This window comes from Misgurnus anguillicaudatus, chromosome 3, assembly GCF_027580225.2.
Source record: "Misgurnus anguillicaudatus chromosome 3, ASM2758022v2, whole genome shotgun sequence".
Lineage (NCBI taxonomy): Eukaryota > Metazoa > Chordata > Actinopteri > Cypriniformes > Cobitidae > Misgurnus > Misgurnus anguillicaudatus.
Window position 1 is genome coordinate 9,745,723 of NC_073339.2, and position 15,842 is coordinate 9,761,564.

Here is a 15,842-nt window from a genome sequence, read left to right on the forward strand (position 1 = left end):
GCTCAAAAGAGGGCCCAGTGGCCTAATGGCTAAGGCATCAGCCTTCGGAGCTGAGGATTGTGGGTTCGAGTCCCATCTGGGTCATTTAGAGATAGCAACCTTTAGTTGGGTGCAGCATTAAATCTCCAGTTGATTGTAAAACCCTATATATGTGTTTGCCTTTGCCTGTTATGATAGGCATGGTTTGTGGATCTGAAATCTCTGGTTGAGACAACCCAGAATGAGCTCAAAAGAGGGCCCAGTGGGCTAATGGCTAAGGCATCAGCCTTCAGAGCTGAGGATTGTGGGTTCGAGTCCCATCTGGGTCATTTAGAGATAGCAACCTTTAGTTGGGTGCAGCATTATATCTCCAATTGATTGTACAACCCTGAATTTGTTTTTCACTTTGCCTGTTATGAAAGACATGGTTTGTGGATCTGAAATCTCTGGCTGAGACTGAGGGTGTAGCATAAAACTCTCCTTTTTGACACAGCTAAACAATGATTGTAAAATCTAAACCTATTTTTCCCTTTTCATGTTTCTTAATTCAAAACATGGGGTACTATGCAATGGAAAGCGCCATAAAACATGGTTTGTCGGTCTGAAATCTCTGGCTGAGACTTAGGGTGTAGCATAAAAAGGGGGTGCCTTTGTTGCACATTTAAGTGCACTACGGAGGGGGAAATAATTTTTTACCCTAAGACACATTTTAGACACAATCTTACATGCAGAGCAATCATGGGTACTCACAGCCTCTTTGTTGGCATCCAGTTTGATGCACAGCTCTCGCGTTTTTTCCAGGTCCATTTGCACTTGTCCACGCTCAGTCTGCGCCTGATGCAGATCTTCCTCCATGTTAATCATCTTTCTGTTCAGCTGAGATAGCTGACTATTGCAGCTTCGTTCTGCACTCAGTGCCTGGACACAACAACAATCAACAATTCAGTTAACTAAAGCCAAGATTACACAGCATGCCTGAAACTCATCACCCTGTGCACATTTAAAGACTGAAACATGACATTTAGAAGATCTAAATCAATTTACAATGCACTTAACACATGTTATCAATTTGTGCGTTTTTAGGGAATCAAAACCATAGTCTTGGCACAAGAGGCATCAAATTCTACCAGCTGAGCTATAGAATCAAACTAACTTCCTGCAGGCTTTTCTCAAGGCTGTCTGCTCTTTCTTTAAGTCGAAGCATCTCAATCTTTGAGTCGCGAAGCTCAGTCCGGATTTCTGTGATGGTGGTTTCTGCTTGTCTGGTCTGTTTCTCCCAGCTTTCCGCCTGTATGGATGCTTTCCTTCTGGAATCCTGCAGATCCCGACACTCCTGCTCCTGAAGAACAGCATTTTAAAATGGACGTTAACTAAGTAAATAGTTAGTCGCTAAGATCTACTGAGAGTCTATTTAAAGTAATTTTACCTTAGCAGATAGCAGATCTTCAGTACATGAGATGTCAGCAACGTGATCTTGTACTTTTCTCTGCAAGTCTTCTACTTCCTGAGTAGCTTCATCTAGCTTCAGTTGCATAGCCTGAATAAACAAATAAAGGTACATGTATGTGGTTAAAGAATGTGCTGGACATCTTAATTAATTGAAACACATTAGACCAGGGGTCTTCAACGTTTTTTGGGTTGAGGACCCCTTAGATGAGAGAGGCATGGAGCAGGGACCCCCTGATACTAAATGTGTAAAACTGATATATTTAAGTAATCAGTAAGGTACGAGAGGCTGCCTTTTCGTATTAGGCACAACGCAAAGTGGAGTAAAGTACAACTACTTTATGTGCTACAACTACTTTATGTAGAACTACTTTGTGCTACTATATAATTCAGAGGTTTGTTGCCTTTCTCGTGTATCGTCATTGTCACGAGTTTGAGTAACGCAGGTTTATTTTCTGCATAGCTTCATATCAGACTCAGGAGATAACATGCATTGAGTCCGCGCGCATCTCTTTGGGGCAACTTTTTGAGAGGCGGATTTCAACCTGACTATGAATCTTGCACAAAGCACCATCACTGTGCGCGTTTCATACATTTTTAAATGCGAGCGATAGTTTTGTCAAAGTTTATAATGCGGACGCGGTCTGGCGTCATTTGCCTGTTGAGTTAGCGCTTTAAATCTGAACCGCGTGAAACAACTGTCCAAGTTAAGAAATATAACTTAGATGAGACAATGTCGTACTGATCCTAAAATAACTTTCTGAAAGAAAGACACACATGCCTTTAAGATTGACCTGTTTTATGATGCCTTTTCTAGCGCTACTGCTGCTTCCTGAGTGTACATTTATAATCTTCAGATATTTTATTTTGGTCCGCTTGTTAAACTGAACGCGCGCCTTCGCGGCCACGCACGTGCAGAACTTAAAGGGGACATGTAACGTTTTTTTTTTACATATATTTTACGTTTTTAGCAAAAAATAGCTTGTGGTCAAACATCATTTGGCGGACCCCCTGCAGTTCCATCTCCTGGTTGAAGACCCATGCATTAGACATTGTGCTACCTGGTTGTCCAGATGTGCTTGATCAAGGTCGGCCCTGAGCTGACCATTCTCTTGCAACATGGCATCTTTGATTTTCCTTACTGTGAACATCTCCTTTTCACAGTCTGACATCTTCCTCCTCAAAACATCTAGCTCTCTCTCTCTACCAACCACAGTTTCCCTCAGAATTCTGTGAACAGAATTTTAGTTAGTAAAATAGTCTTAAATCAAGCCCTATTGTACTTTGATGGTGTTGAAATCATGTTTTATAAAAATACAGTAAGACGTACATTACATAGCTTATACTTTAAAGAGCTTGTACATTATAGAACTTAAAGTTTCTTTAAAGTGAAAAGTATTTCTTTTATTATACAATGTACACATATGTCACATAGAATTCACAAAGAGTTTAATTTGGTAGAGAATTACGCTAGCAACACCAAGGTCGAGGGTTTGATTCGCAAGGACAACTTTATATCTTGAATGCACATTTAGCTGTAGATAAAAGCATCTGCTAAACTCAAACACCAGTGTTTGCTAGTAAAAGCTAATTACATTAAAGTACTTACATTAAAGATTTTTCAAGATCCTCAGTTCTCAGCCTCAAACTCCTGATGGTTTTTTCCTGAAAATAAATAATGATGTTCACAGGTGTACATATGATACAATGGAAAGCAACTAACAATCAAGCAAGCTAATCAAGGAAACTAAAGAGTAATACCCTCTCATCCAGCTGGTTATTTGCTGTGCTAAGCAGCTCACTCTTCTTCTCCAGCTGTTTCTGCACTGTTTCTCGGTGCTGGTTCAGTTCGGAGATGGTGCGCTGCAGCGTGCCGACCTCATCTCGCGTCTCTGTTACCTGCCTCAGCAGAGACTCTGATGAGACATGCAGAAGCGCAATATGCAAATGCACATGTTAATATTTACAATCCTTCATGGAAAATGAAGATAAATAAACTTGGATTAGAATAATGAACCTCCCCTACTTATGGAGGGTGATTGGGTAGAGGAAGATGCTCCCTCTATATTATAGATTATAGGGTACAAGAAGATTAATTCATCCGAACCCCAACCGTTACATACATTTTTGTTCTTACCGTTTTTTTCATCGAGCAGTTTATTTCTCTCCTGAACTTTTTGCAGCTCTCCAATCCTGCTGGCCAGTCGCCGCTGCGTCTCACTCAGAGAACTTTCCATCTGATTGTTTGACAGTCTGGTGTACACATACAGGTACGATTAAAAAGATAGCTAACATTCAACACAGACATGGGACGCCATTCCTTATATACCAGACGCACCACGTTCATCACACTTTTTAAGAATCTTAAAGAATAACTCCACTATTATTTAAAAAAAACCCATGTCATCCAAGATGTTTATGACTTTTTTTGTTCAGTCAAAAAGAAATTAAGTTCTTTTAGGGGAAAACATGCCAGGTTTTTTCTCCATATAGTGGACTTTCGTGCACCTCAAAAGTTTACAGTTTCAATACAGCTTCAAAGGGATATAAATTATCCCAACCGAGGCATAAAGGTCTTATCTAGTGAAAAGAAATCTTTACTTTTAAGAAATCTAAGAAATCTGTACTTTTAAACTTTTAAACTTCTCGTCTTGCATTAGCCGTGTGATGTGCCAGCGCGACCTTAAAGGTGCTCTTAGCGAATCTGTGTGTGTAGCTAACTCCTCCCCCTCCCTTCTGTGGAAAGAGTCATGAACGCGCCCAACCCCCACTCCCAAATCCTTCTTGTCGTTTATTGGCTGGAACACTGTATTATGTTTCGTGGTTGGTAGGTTTGACCACTTTGTTTTGTTGCAGTTTGTGGAGCCTGGGCTGTCTAAAGAGACCACGTTTTTTACAGTGTGTTAAGGGGACAGGCAGCTAGCAAATAGTGAAAAGATGTTTACTGTATGAAACAAAAAATGATTTATGGCCTAAAACGCGTGAAATCGCTTAAAGCGCCTTTAAATATTACAGAATCACGTCGAAAGGTCACATTACAAATTGTCGCTGTCCAATGAAAACCACGTGTGTCCGTTTTGCCAATTTTTAGATTTTTCGACGGATTGAATGTCCAGGTTCATTTCCATATACAGTATGCTTCACATATCTAAATGGCCAATGAAAAGTTGTGAAATCATGTCATCTGATTTTCACGTATATCCATTTGGTGTCAAGGCTGTCAATCACGCAGCGTATCTCCCGCCTGGTGGAAGCATCTCGCCGGTCTCGTGAAGTTTCATCAAAGCTCAAAACTAGATAGCTGAATAAACATAGCCTGGTGAGACAATAGCCTCTTTCACACAGTATTTCTGGTAAATTACCATGAATTTACCAGAATTAATTTACCAGTAAATACAAAAATGTGCTATTCACACATGCAGTGATGTTCCGTCTTTTTACCAGTAAGACATCATTCACACATCAGTATCAAAATACCGGTAAATTCGGTGAGAAAGCGGAAGTTACCTGTGGCGCGCAGCGAGCTCAGTGTTCCATTTGTAAACAATCCACGTCGTTCATAACCACGGTCCTTTTTTTGTTGTCTTCACGTCTGTGGTAAACTCTGACAGTCGCGAAGTTGCATTAGGCGACGTCAAACCGAAAAATGCGTCTTAAACAACAGTACTGTTTGCATATTAGGCTTCACAGAGGGTGTGTTGAGGACGTCGGAAATTCGGCAAGTAGATGGTAAGCTGTTTTAAACAACTTTGGTGAAGAAATGTGGACGTAAACTTCAGGTGTCCTCGACTTTCAAGCAGCGTATGTGTGGACACGTCTGTAAACACTGCGGGGCTAAACGCGTCATCTGTATTAAAGCGTTATTATTGGCCCAAAGCTGTCAGCGCGGTCTAATGTCGTCCGTTCTAAATGCCGGTAATGTATATTTTTGTGTTCACACATAGCACTTACCGGTAAATTACTGGTAATCTTACAACCTGTCTTTCTGGTAAATTGGCAGCACTGATTTACCGGAAAGGTTCTGTTCACACATGACCTGTTAACTGCAATTTACCAGTACATTACCAGTAAAGACTGTATGTGTGAAAGGGACTATGACTTTCCTTCATCGAGGTAAAGTTTTCCCCACTGACCCCAGACGTACGTCTAGGAGTGACAAAATTAGGACTTTAGGACTGTGCAAACAAAGTATCTGTCTAGCATTACCATGTCAGTGTATTGATTCATTGTCCCTTCATAGTTTGCAAGAGACATTTAATACATTTATAATTAATATTAAACTAAGCGTATTTAATAAACTAAGAAGTAGGCTATTTAATAAACTAAGCGTATTCATCTGTCAATATGAAACGCGACTTGGCCATTCTAATTAATGATCGGAAGAACGCATATCGACCACCGTTACTGTATAATATGCACGTATGTCAATTTTGGTCAACTGTGGATTATATCATTACACTGGCAAGAATATGGTTACATGTAAAGATGCCGTACCAAGTATGACAACGCTAAATTCAACTGCTTTTGAAATACGGTGTTTTTTCACTTCCTGAAAAGTAACCGTTTTGGACATACACGAGTTTCATCGGGCAGCGACAATATGTGAAACGGACCATTTTAAACAATAAAACTGACACCTTAATTATTATCATTCCACATACAACCAACGTCAGAATGATCTTCGTTCTCCACATTTGTAAACACTGGAGCGGTATTTTTTTCATCTTTTGACGTGATTATGTAATATGTAATAATGTTAAAAAGTACTTTATTATTTTATTTTATTTTGGTAGAAATAACCCTAAGCTGTATAGACACAGTAAAAGGTCCACTATCTGAAGAAAAATTCTGAAAAACGAAATTTCTTGGATGATATGGGGGTGAGTAAATTATCAGAATTTTGTTATTACAGTGGAATAATCCTTTAAGTACCAAAACTAAGATCTTTGCGTTTTCCTTTTGCATTGCAAGATACCTGAGGCTACTGCACTCGATCTTGATGCGATTGAGCTCTTCCTCGCTGCTATTAAGTTTTCTACCAAGTGTATGGAGTTCCTGCTCCAGGCCAATCATGGTCTCCCTCATCTGAGCCTGTCTGCTTTTCTGCTCCCCTCTTTCCTGCTCCAGCTGTGATGCACAGACACCAGTATGTGTTAATGACAACAACGGTCCATAACAATAGCTGTGTATTACATTTTAATTAATTCATTAACCCGTTTACTTTTACATTATATTATTTCCATAACTGCTGCTTATTAAAAACGTAGCTATATTACGACAAAAACTATACTGTTTGTTAAACTATAGTATGGTTCGGTACTGTATTGTACTGCATAGTAGAACATTTTTGCATAGTATATTTAAAAGCATTGTGGTACATTACAGTACAACAACAACAACAACAAAATATTGTATGCATTGTATGGTATGGTGTAGTCGTGTATTGTGGTATAATATTGTAAACTATAGCACTTGTAGTGTAGTATAGTATAGAACAATACAGTGCAGAATAGCATTATATTGTGTAGTATCATACATATGGTACATTAAAGCATTGCATTTGACAAGACTATAGCTCTTACTGTCAGTACAGCAGACTGCAGGTCTTCCACGCTCTGCTCCAGGTGAGCTCTCTCACTGATGGCTGTCTCCTGAGAGATCTGAGGCGACGTGCAGTTCAAAGCAAACACATATACAATCAGAGGCCTAAAAGCAGAACTCTCCCTCCTGGTATTATCCCTTTGTTCCCCTGTGTGATGACTCAATTTATTACTGTGCCCTAGTGAGGAACTCAAGTGCGTAAGTGATTTTCCTTCAGCTCTTCCTAAATAACATCTTCAACAGGAGTGAGCATGACTGCACACGTCACACGCATCTATACAGTGTCTTACACAACAATGACTATGGAATAAATGTTAGTTTAACACGGTGAGCTCATAAGGTTACCTGAGGTCAGGTACTTGTCTCTCTCCATCTCTCTCTGTACTAGTCTCTCTCTTGGGCTGTCTATTCTCTGTCTCCTATCTCGCATCTTTAGGCTCTTTCTTTCAGACTGTCTCACTATCTGTCTCTCTCGCTCTCTCTTTCTCTGTGTCCTAACTTTATTCTTCCTTTTATGCTGTCTCTTTCTCTGTGTCTTACCTTGAGTCAGTCTTTTACTTTGCAAAAAATTACTTAGTATTTTTGTCTTGTTTTAAGTACAAATATCTAAAAATGATGAGCAAAATTACCTAAGAAATTAAGTCTAGTTTTTAGACAAAAAACATCAAATTTAAAGGAAAACACCACCGTTTTTCAATATCTTACTATGTTCTTACCTCAACTTTGACGAATAAATACATACCTATCTTTTTTCAATCCGTGCACTTAAAGGCATATTCCATTTTCTTAAAAGAAAAATCCAGATAACTTACTCACCACAATGTCATCCAAAACGTTGATGTCTTTCTTTGTTCAGTCGAGAAGAAATTATGTTTTTTGAGGAAAACATTGCAGGATTTTTCTCATTTTAATGGACTTTAATAGACACCAACAATTAACACTTAACTCAACACGTAACAGTTTTTTTCAACGGAGTTTCAAAGGACTATAAACAATCCCAAACGAGGCATAATTGTCTTATCTAGCAAAACGATTGTCATTTTTGACAAGAAAAATAACAAATATACACTTTTAAAGCACAACTTCTCGTCTAGATCCGGCCGTGATGCGCCAGGTGACCCCACGCAATACGTCATGACGTCAAGAGGTCGCAGAAGACGAACGCGAAACTTCGCCCCAGTGTTTACAAGTGTGTTGAAAGAGGACCGTTCCTACATTGTTGTATGTCAACTGATGCTAATTAATGTCTTTGTGTCAGTTTATTGTTTACAATGGTCCGCAAATGTGTGTTTTATATATGTAACACGTGACCTCCCTACGTCACTACTGGACGCGCTGGACCGGACCCAGACGAAAAGCTGTGGTCTAAAAGAGCATATTTTTCATTTTTCCTGTCAAAAATGACAATCGTTTCGCTAGATAAGACAATTATGCCTCGTTTGGGATTGTTTATAGTCCTTTGATACATGTTACGTATTGAGTTAAGTGTTAATTGTTGGTGTCTATTAAAGTCCATTAAAATGAGAAAAATCCTGCAATGTTTTCCTCAAAAATAATAATTTCTTCTCGACTGAACAAAGAAAGACATCAACCTTTTGGATGACATGGTGGTGAGTAAATTATCTGGATTTTTCTTTTAAGAAAATGGAATATTCCTTTCATCTTTGTACAGCGCGTTGTAAATGTGTTAGCATTTAGCCTAGCTCCATTCATTCCTTATGCTACGTACACACCAAAGGCGGGGCATCGCGTTCCTCGCTCTAGATTACTCGCAGGATTTAACTTCGTGTCATGCGAATTTTTCGCTAGAGTTGAATATTTTCAACTTGGGCGAAGATGCGTTTGAAGCGAATAGCGAGTGTTTTCGAGGCAAACGCGCCGCCCATATAGGGTCATTCGCATCGCCCCACGCAAGGACGCGTCTGGTCGCGTCTTTGCATTGACTTTGTATGTAATCTACTCGCGCAAATCGTTGAACTCGCGTCTGGTGTGAACCCACAGTTAGGATCCAAACAGGGATGAAGTTACGTAAGTATGGTGGCACAAAATAAATCGCCATACAATATAGTTTTCATTTTTTATCCGTTTAAAAAATTGCCACGTTTTATTTTTTGCCATCATACTTACTTGTGTAACTACTTAAAGGTGCAGTGTGTAATTTTTAGAAGGATCTCTTGACAGAAATGGAAAATAATATACAAAAATAAATGATCAGGGGTGTATAAAGACCTTTCATAATGAACCAGTATGTGTTTATTGCCTTAGAATGAGACATTTTATCTATATACAAAGAGGGTCCCCTTACATGGAAGCCGCCATTTTGTGCCGCCATGTTTCTACAGAAGCCCTTAACGGACAAACTTTTTTACTACGTTGTCTCCAACAATGACATGTTTGTCTGGTGGCGTCTGCCGTAGCTTCTCTATGCGTTTTAAAAGCAAGAGGTGAGCAGTGGACTGAGCCGTTGGTTGCAATTCGCAACCTCACCACTAGATGCCGCTAAAATTTACACACTGCACCTTTAAGAAACAGTCTTTAAATAGGGAATACAGGGTAGTGTTAGGTGGCTTCTAAATTCATCTCTGTTTGGATCCTAAGGAATGACTGGGGCTAGGCTAAATGCTAACACATTCACAACGCGCTGTACAGAGATTAAGTGTACACATTAAAAAAAAGATGGGTATGTATTAGTTCGTCTAAGTTGAGGTAAGAACATAATAAAATATTGAAAATGGTGGTGTTTTCCTTTAAGCGAATTTGTGCATAAAACAAGCACAAAAAATTCTGATGGGATATTTTTTTTGTTTGTTTTTTTCTTAAACACTTAATTCAAGAACAATTAGCTTACCCCACTGGCAGATTTTTTGCTTGTTTTAAACACAAATTTATTTAAATTTGAATTTTTTTTGTCTAAAAACGAGACTTATTTTCTTTGGTCATCAAGAACATACATCTTTATTTAAAGGAGCAGTGTGTCATTTTTAGAAGGATTTCTTGACAGAAATGCAAAATAATATAAAAAACAATATTATCAGGGGTGTATAAAGACCTTTCATAATGAACCCTTATGTGCTTATTACCTTAGAATGAGACCTTTTTATCTACATACACGGAGGGTCCCCTTACATGGAAGTCGCCATTTTGTGCCACCATTTTTCTACAAAAGCCCTTAACAGACACATTTTTTACCAAGTGGTCTCCTACGATTACATGTTTGTCCGGTGGCAGCTACCGTAGCTCCTCTATGTGTTTCAAAAGCAAGGGGTGAGCAGTGGACTAAGCCGTTGGTTGCAATTCGCAACCTCACCACGAGATGCCGCTAAAATTTACACACTGCACCTTTAAGAATTTTTAGATATTTGTACTAAGAAAGTAAAAAAAGTCATTTTTGCAGTGTAGAAGCCATAAATGTTTGAGAATCGATACAGTATTGCCAAACAAAATATCGCGAAACTCATACCGCCATTTTCTTACACCCCTATCTATCCTTTAGGCCATTTTCTTACACCCCTATCTATCCTTTATGAATTTAGGCCATCTTTCTCTCTGTATCCTACCTTGAGTCTCTCTCTCAGGCTGTCTCTCTCTGTGGTCATATGATGGAGGTCTGCAGCAGCCTCGTCCCTCTCAGCCTCCAGTCGCTTGAGGATGCTCTGAGCTGTCACACTACTTTTGGGACCTCGCACCGCTTTTGACTTCATCACTTCTCGCCGTAGAGCTGCTATTTCTTCCTGAGCCTGCAGGTGGAGTTTGGGACAAACAAAGCCACATTATTAAAGCAACACTATGTAGTTTTTTTACCTTTAAATAATGTCTCTAAAATTATTTCAGTGATAGAACAACTTTTAACTGGACAAATTGTACTGTTGCTGCAACCTGAGCAGCCTCCTAGCTGCTACAAGCACACTCTGAAAGTGGCGGTGGAGGGTAGAGCACACAGCCCCGCCCCTCCCCCTGCCTGCAGAAGAGTGTCTGATACCAGGCACTGTTGCGCTTTTCAACCACATAGGGGAGCTGTAAGTCATTTTTACATGGAAAGTACATAGTGTTGCTTTAAGTAAAATAGTAGCACCACTACTAATTAACTATTTTTTATGTAACTGACTGTATCAAACTTTATACATTACAGACTCTGTCCCACAGATAGATCTCAGGAATAAGTTGACAGCTCAGGGGCAAAAAAATCATCATTGATTACTCCCAGTAAGGTTTGAACCTACAACTGCTAGGGGGCTGCACAGGTCTTACATCACAAACCAGATAAGCAAAGCTATCATACACCAATTTTACCTGCTGGTAGTGCATTCTTGTCTTGTCCCGCTCAGCTGTGAGCACTTTAATGTTAGCCTGGATCTCTGACATGTGGCGCTCGTACTTATCCAACATATTTTGCAACTCATCTCTTTCTCGCAATACCCTCATCAGCTCTGAATCATAGGTGCCACCCTTAAAAAAGAGAGAGTCACAGAGGATTTGGAAGAGCACATCATACTTAAAATAACAAACATTTAAATTTATGCATTTGGCAGTATGTTCCCAACGTGACTTATAATGCATTCATGGATATACAATTTTATTAGTATTTAGTAATTAGTTTTCTGGGACTGAAACCCACAACCTTTGCTCTGCTAACACAATGTTCTACCAATTGATGCAGGTGCTTCAATCTAAGGTATTACAAGGCATATATAAGGCATACATATTGTTTAGCAGTGTGCTCCAAGGTTTGACCCTACAACCTTTCACATTGCCAGCAAGGTGCTGTACCATTGAGCTATACATGAGCACATCACTGTATATAAAAACAACATTAATATCAGAACAAAAACAGTTCAATGTCGGATATCAGTACTTTAACAGGAGAGTGTCGGGTGGGACTGCGCTGGGTTGATGTCCCTCTAACAGGGCTGGTAGAGCGACGAGCTCTCAGCATCCTTCTGAGTCCCTCAGCCTCTTTCTTGGGATGCTCTCGTTTCTCCTGTGGAGGGCGCACAAAGAGGTCCAGACAATTGTATTGAACAGATTTTTTACATGTGACTGACCTTTCAATGGTCTATCACCTGTAGATTGTAGTTCTTGCACCTGATTTTGGTTCTGGTTTTGTTCTTTCTTTTGCTTCAGTAAGGAGCCTATGGCTTTTTTCCACAAAGTAAAGCAGGATCACTGGATCCTTACTGTTTTCTTGGAATCAGAAAATTGGTCAATGAAGAAGAAAGGGAAGTAAAAAGTTTTAATCTTTCACCTTATCAGCAAAGGTCACTTGCTGAGTCGTTTTGATCCAGGTTTGAAAGGTTCTGATCAAGTGTCGCCCTCTCCAGGGTAAAATCAGTCATTACAACCTGAAATAATAAAATTACTATCACAAACCGAGAATCTGTTTAACATCTCGGAGTTTAGTCAATCAACCTCTGAATTTCGATAAATGTTTATCCAGTAATTTTGTGTGTGTTGTTTCCTGTTTGTTATGTGTCATGTTTTTTTCTCAATAGTAATGTTAAGGGCATTATAGCTATAAATTCCAGTACAGTATCACTAGGTTGTTGTTATTAAGGTACTGATTATAACATTGAGTATTAAAAACATTAAATCGTATTTAAATCAAGTTAGGGTAACAAATGTCGTTTATATTTACTAACTCTACCATATTCAGCGCCGTAAGTTGTCATGGCAACAAAATACCACGGCTGCACGCGTCAATGAAAAATTCTAGTACAGCTAGAAAAAACACACTTGAACAACTTAAAAGCTGTCTAGTAGAACATAAGATAATACACTTTTTTCAAGCATATGACGACATTAATGATTTGTGATAACAGTTACATCAATTGGCAATGTATTGTAAAACACACCGAAGTGTATATGCATTTTTGTTTAAGCAAACGGCACATACTACAGCCCAAAAGGTGCCACATTACAGTAAATCCCCCACATTAAGACTGCACGACAAAAATTGCTAAATAGTTCAGTTAGTAAGTTAGTAGACATAATAGTACCTCTTGTTGTAGCACTGGCAAATGAAAACAAGCGTAAATCTCAACACATCAAAGCTCTTTACCATGAAAGTTAAAGCCTCCACACTGGCCAATCACAGCAGCGCATTAATCTACGTGTCATGATAACTCAGAGACGTTAACCAATTACAACACTCCTTTTTGCTCCGTTTGCGTCCGTTGCCCTGACTACAGGCAGTGCCGCTTAGCACGCTCCGCATTTTGCGCGTCAATTCAGGAGTAGATGGAGAAATGTATGGAAATAGAATGAAAGAAAATATTTGTTAAATAAATTAAATTTAACAAACACCAAAACAAATATAAATAATGTTATCTGTGTTTCACGAACAAAACGACCGCATAACTTGTGAATTAAGAAACACTGTACATCTGAAAATAAATAATTTGAAGTTTGACTTAAAAAATACATTTTATTCCATTCTGTTTAGTCTCATGGAATAGTAAATAATGCACAAAATAATTTGGCCGATTCAAATAGGTTTTAATTTATATTTTTTAAATACTTGATATATAAGTGCAGAACAGGGAAAACATGAATATCTTAAATATGTTACAACAACGAAAAAGCGTGAATTAGCTGATTGTATACAATTAAATTAAATCTTTAAATAAACCTCCACAAGGCATAAAAAACATCATGAAATGACAGAATTCAAGAATAGTGGATGATTAAATTAGATTTTTGTCTGTTTCTTGTTAGGGGTCAAGCCCCGAAGGGGCGTAGAACCCTATTGTATTTGTTAGTTAGGGGTCAAGCCCCGAAGGGGCGTAGAACCCTATTGTATTTGTTAGTTTTCTTATTATTGTTATTCTGGTTCTTCTTCCGCCATTGCGGTCTATGGCAGCCCATAGAACCGTACGTAGGAAAGTTATGAAATTTGGCACACTTATAAAGGACACTACAATGTGTCCCCACAGCAAATTTGGAGTCTCTATGTCTAACCCGCTAGCGCCACCAACAGTCCAAATTTGCACTTATATTTTTACTTATAACTTCTGATCCGTAAGTCCTAGAGACAAAATTCTTGCTTCCTCTGATTCCTTGGCTCAAGGCGATTCGAAGTGATCCTATGACGTCATTTTCCGTCATGAAAAATTTCCCACCATTTTGAATTATTCGTAAAACCTACTTTTTCGAACTCGTCCTAGAGCTTTTGTCCGATTCCGACGAAAATCGGTATGTGTCATCTAGAGACGCTCAGGGCAAAAAGTTATCAAAAGAATTTTGATACATCAATCCGTTGTCGTATACCGCTTTAACGAACTTTACGTAGAGCGCAAAAAAACTGATATTAGGCTGTATCTTTGACAGACTAAGGCCCATTGAAACGAAACTTAGTACTTGTGATGCCAGTCAGGAACTGAGGGTGCATGCACAGTTTTGTTGCAGCGCCACCTAGTGGCCAGACAAATGTTTTATACGCCAATAACTTTGGCTATGAGCAAAGTTTTTTCACGGGACTTATTTTCTTGGAGTTTTGAATAGTTGCCGAGTCCAACGATACCAAACATGCCAGAATCCGCCTTACGGTTAACCCTGCGCAGCAAAATAGCGCTTAAAAAACACGTGTGAATATCTCCGCGAACGTTTTTCCGATCGACTCGAAAACATCATAAGAAGAAACTAACCTTACCTTCTGAACAAAAAGTTCTATTGGCGTTATATTAAAATTTTCATCAGAAATTGCCGAAAAATTGCAAAAAACGAAAAAGTAACTTCAAATTTTGTGTTTTTTTACACATAAATGGTTGTAACTTCGTAACGAAAATATATTTTTTCACCAGATTTGATACGCTGATGCATGAGCACATTCTCAGGCTACACAAAAAAAATTGTATGCTTGCACCACTAGATGGCCTTATAATTGAACAAAACCTTTGATAACAAGACAGCCCTATGGTCATACAACTGTTTCTTTACTAAACTAAAGTGTATAGACATAAAACTAGCTAGACGTAACACAATCATGACCTGATGTTGCATGCACAATTTTGTCATTGCGCCACCTACTGGTTTTGAGATGGTATTTTGCCTAAAACTACTGCAACAACACATCTAAAACCATGAGTCATCATGGATTATTCCTTTCATGGCTTTGACTATAATCACTGGTGGTTGCCAATTCACTCTCTAGCAACCATTGAGAATACCTTATTAACCGTTTTTGCAAGAGCTATATCTCTGCATCAGAACATCGTAGAGACATGGGGATGGTCTCTTTTGACTAATTAAACATGTTGTAACCTGACGTAACCCATGTTTTGCCACTGCAAACACAACTCACATGTCCTTCAGTGCTCTAATGTTCCATGATTGTCAATAACAGAAAGACGATTGCAGTAGACAAGAACTTAGATTATTTTTGTTGATAACTTTTTTGTTTTTTCATCTAAAATTATTAGGTTTACCTAGGTTCTTCAATCTGCTTATCCAATGTCAATTTTACCTCCTTTTGTGCCCTTTTCGGCTTGACCCCGGCATTGCTGCTTGCAGCTATATTTAGGGGTCAAGCCCAGAATGGGCGAAGACCCCTATTGTATCCGTTAGTTTTCTTTTTATAATAATAATTATTATTATTCCTCCGCCATTGCGGTCTATGGCCGCCCATAGAACCGTACGTAGGAAAGTTATGAAATTTGGCACACTGATAAAGGACATTCCAATGTGTCCCCATAGCAAATTTGGAGTCTCTATGTCTAACCCGCTAGCGCCACCAACAGTCCAAAGTTGCACTTATGTTCTTGCTTATAACTTCTGATCCGTAAGGCCTAGAAACACAATTCTTGTTTCCTCTGATTCCTTGG

The 15,842-nt window shown here is 38.9% G+C and overlaps 1 protein-coding gene and 1 non-coding gene across 6 annotated transcripts in view; one reads left to right on the forward strand and one right to left on the reverse strand.

Moving 5' to 3' along the window:
- The window catches only part of tsga10 (testis specific, 10), a 43,627-nt gene extending 30,432 nt beyond the window's left edge, over positions 1 to 13,195 (reverse strand). The window contains exons 1-15 of one of the 5 annotated variants that reach the window (XM_073861057.1): positions 13,020 to 13,194; positions 12,269 to 12,365; positions 12,069 to 12,161; positions 11,879 to 12,004; positions 11,317 to 11,472; positions 10,584 to 10,763; positions 7,008 to 7,085; positions 6,401 to 6,552; positions 3,563 to 3,678; positions 3,187 to 3,341; positions 3,035 to 3,090; positions 2,487 to 2,655; positions 1,406 to 1,516; positions 1,133 to 1,318; positions 730 to 897 (exon numbers count right to left, since the gene is read on the reverse strand). In XM_073861057.1, the coding sequence (XP_073717158.1) occupies positions 730 to 897; positions 1,133 to 1,318; positions 1,406 to 1,516; positions 2,487 to 2,655; positions 3,035 to 3,090; positions 3,187 to 3,341; positions 3,563 to 3,678; positions 6,401 to 6,552; positions 7,008 to 7,085; positions 10,584 to 10,763; positions 11,317 to 11,472; positions 11,879 to 11,959 (1,608 nt within the window). In that variant the 5' untranslated portion in view covers positions 11,960 to 12,004; positions 12,069 to 12,161; positions 12,269 to 12,365; positions 13,020 to 13,194. Of the gene's footprint in view, positions 1 to 729; positions 898 to 1,132; positions 1,319 to 1,405; positions 1,517 to 2,486; positions 2,656 to 3,034; positions 3,091 to 3,186; positions 3,342 to 3,562; positions 3,679 to 6,400; positions 6,553 to 7,007; positions 7,086 to 10,583; positions 10,764 to 11,316; positions 11,473 to 11,878; positions 12,005 to 12,068; positions 12,366 to 13,019 lie in introns of all 5 variants that reach the window. The other 4 variants (XM_073861067.1, XM_073861060.1, XM_073861055.1 and 1 more) reach the window with 4 other exon arrangements.
- Positions 12 to 84, forward strand: trnar-ucg (transfer RNA arginine (anticodon UCG)). Its single transcript has one exon. It is a non-coding gene; the product is annotated as a tRNA-Arg (tRNA).
- Positions 13,196 to 15,842: the final 2,647 nt, after the last annotated feature.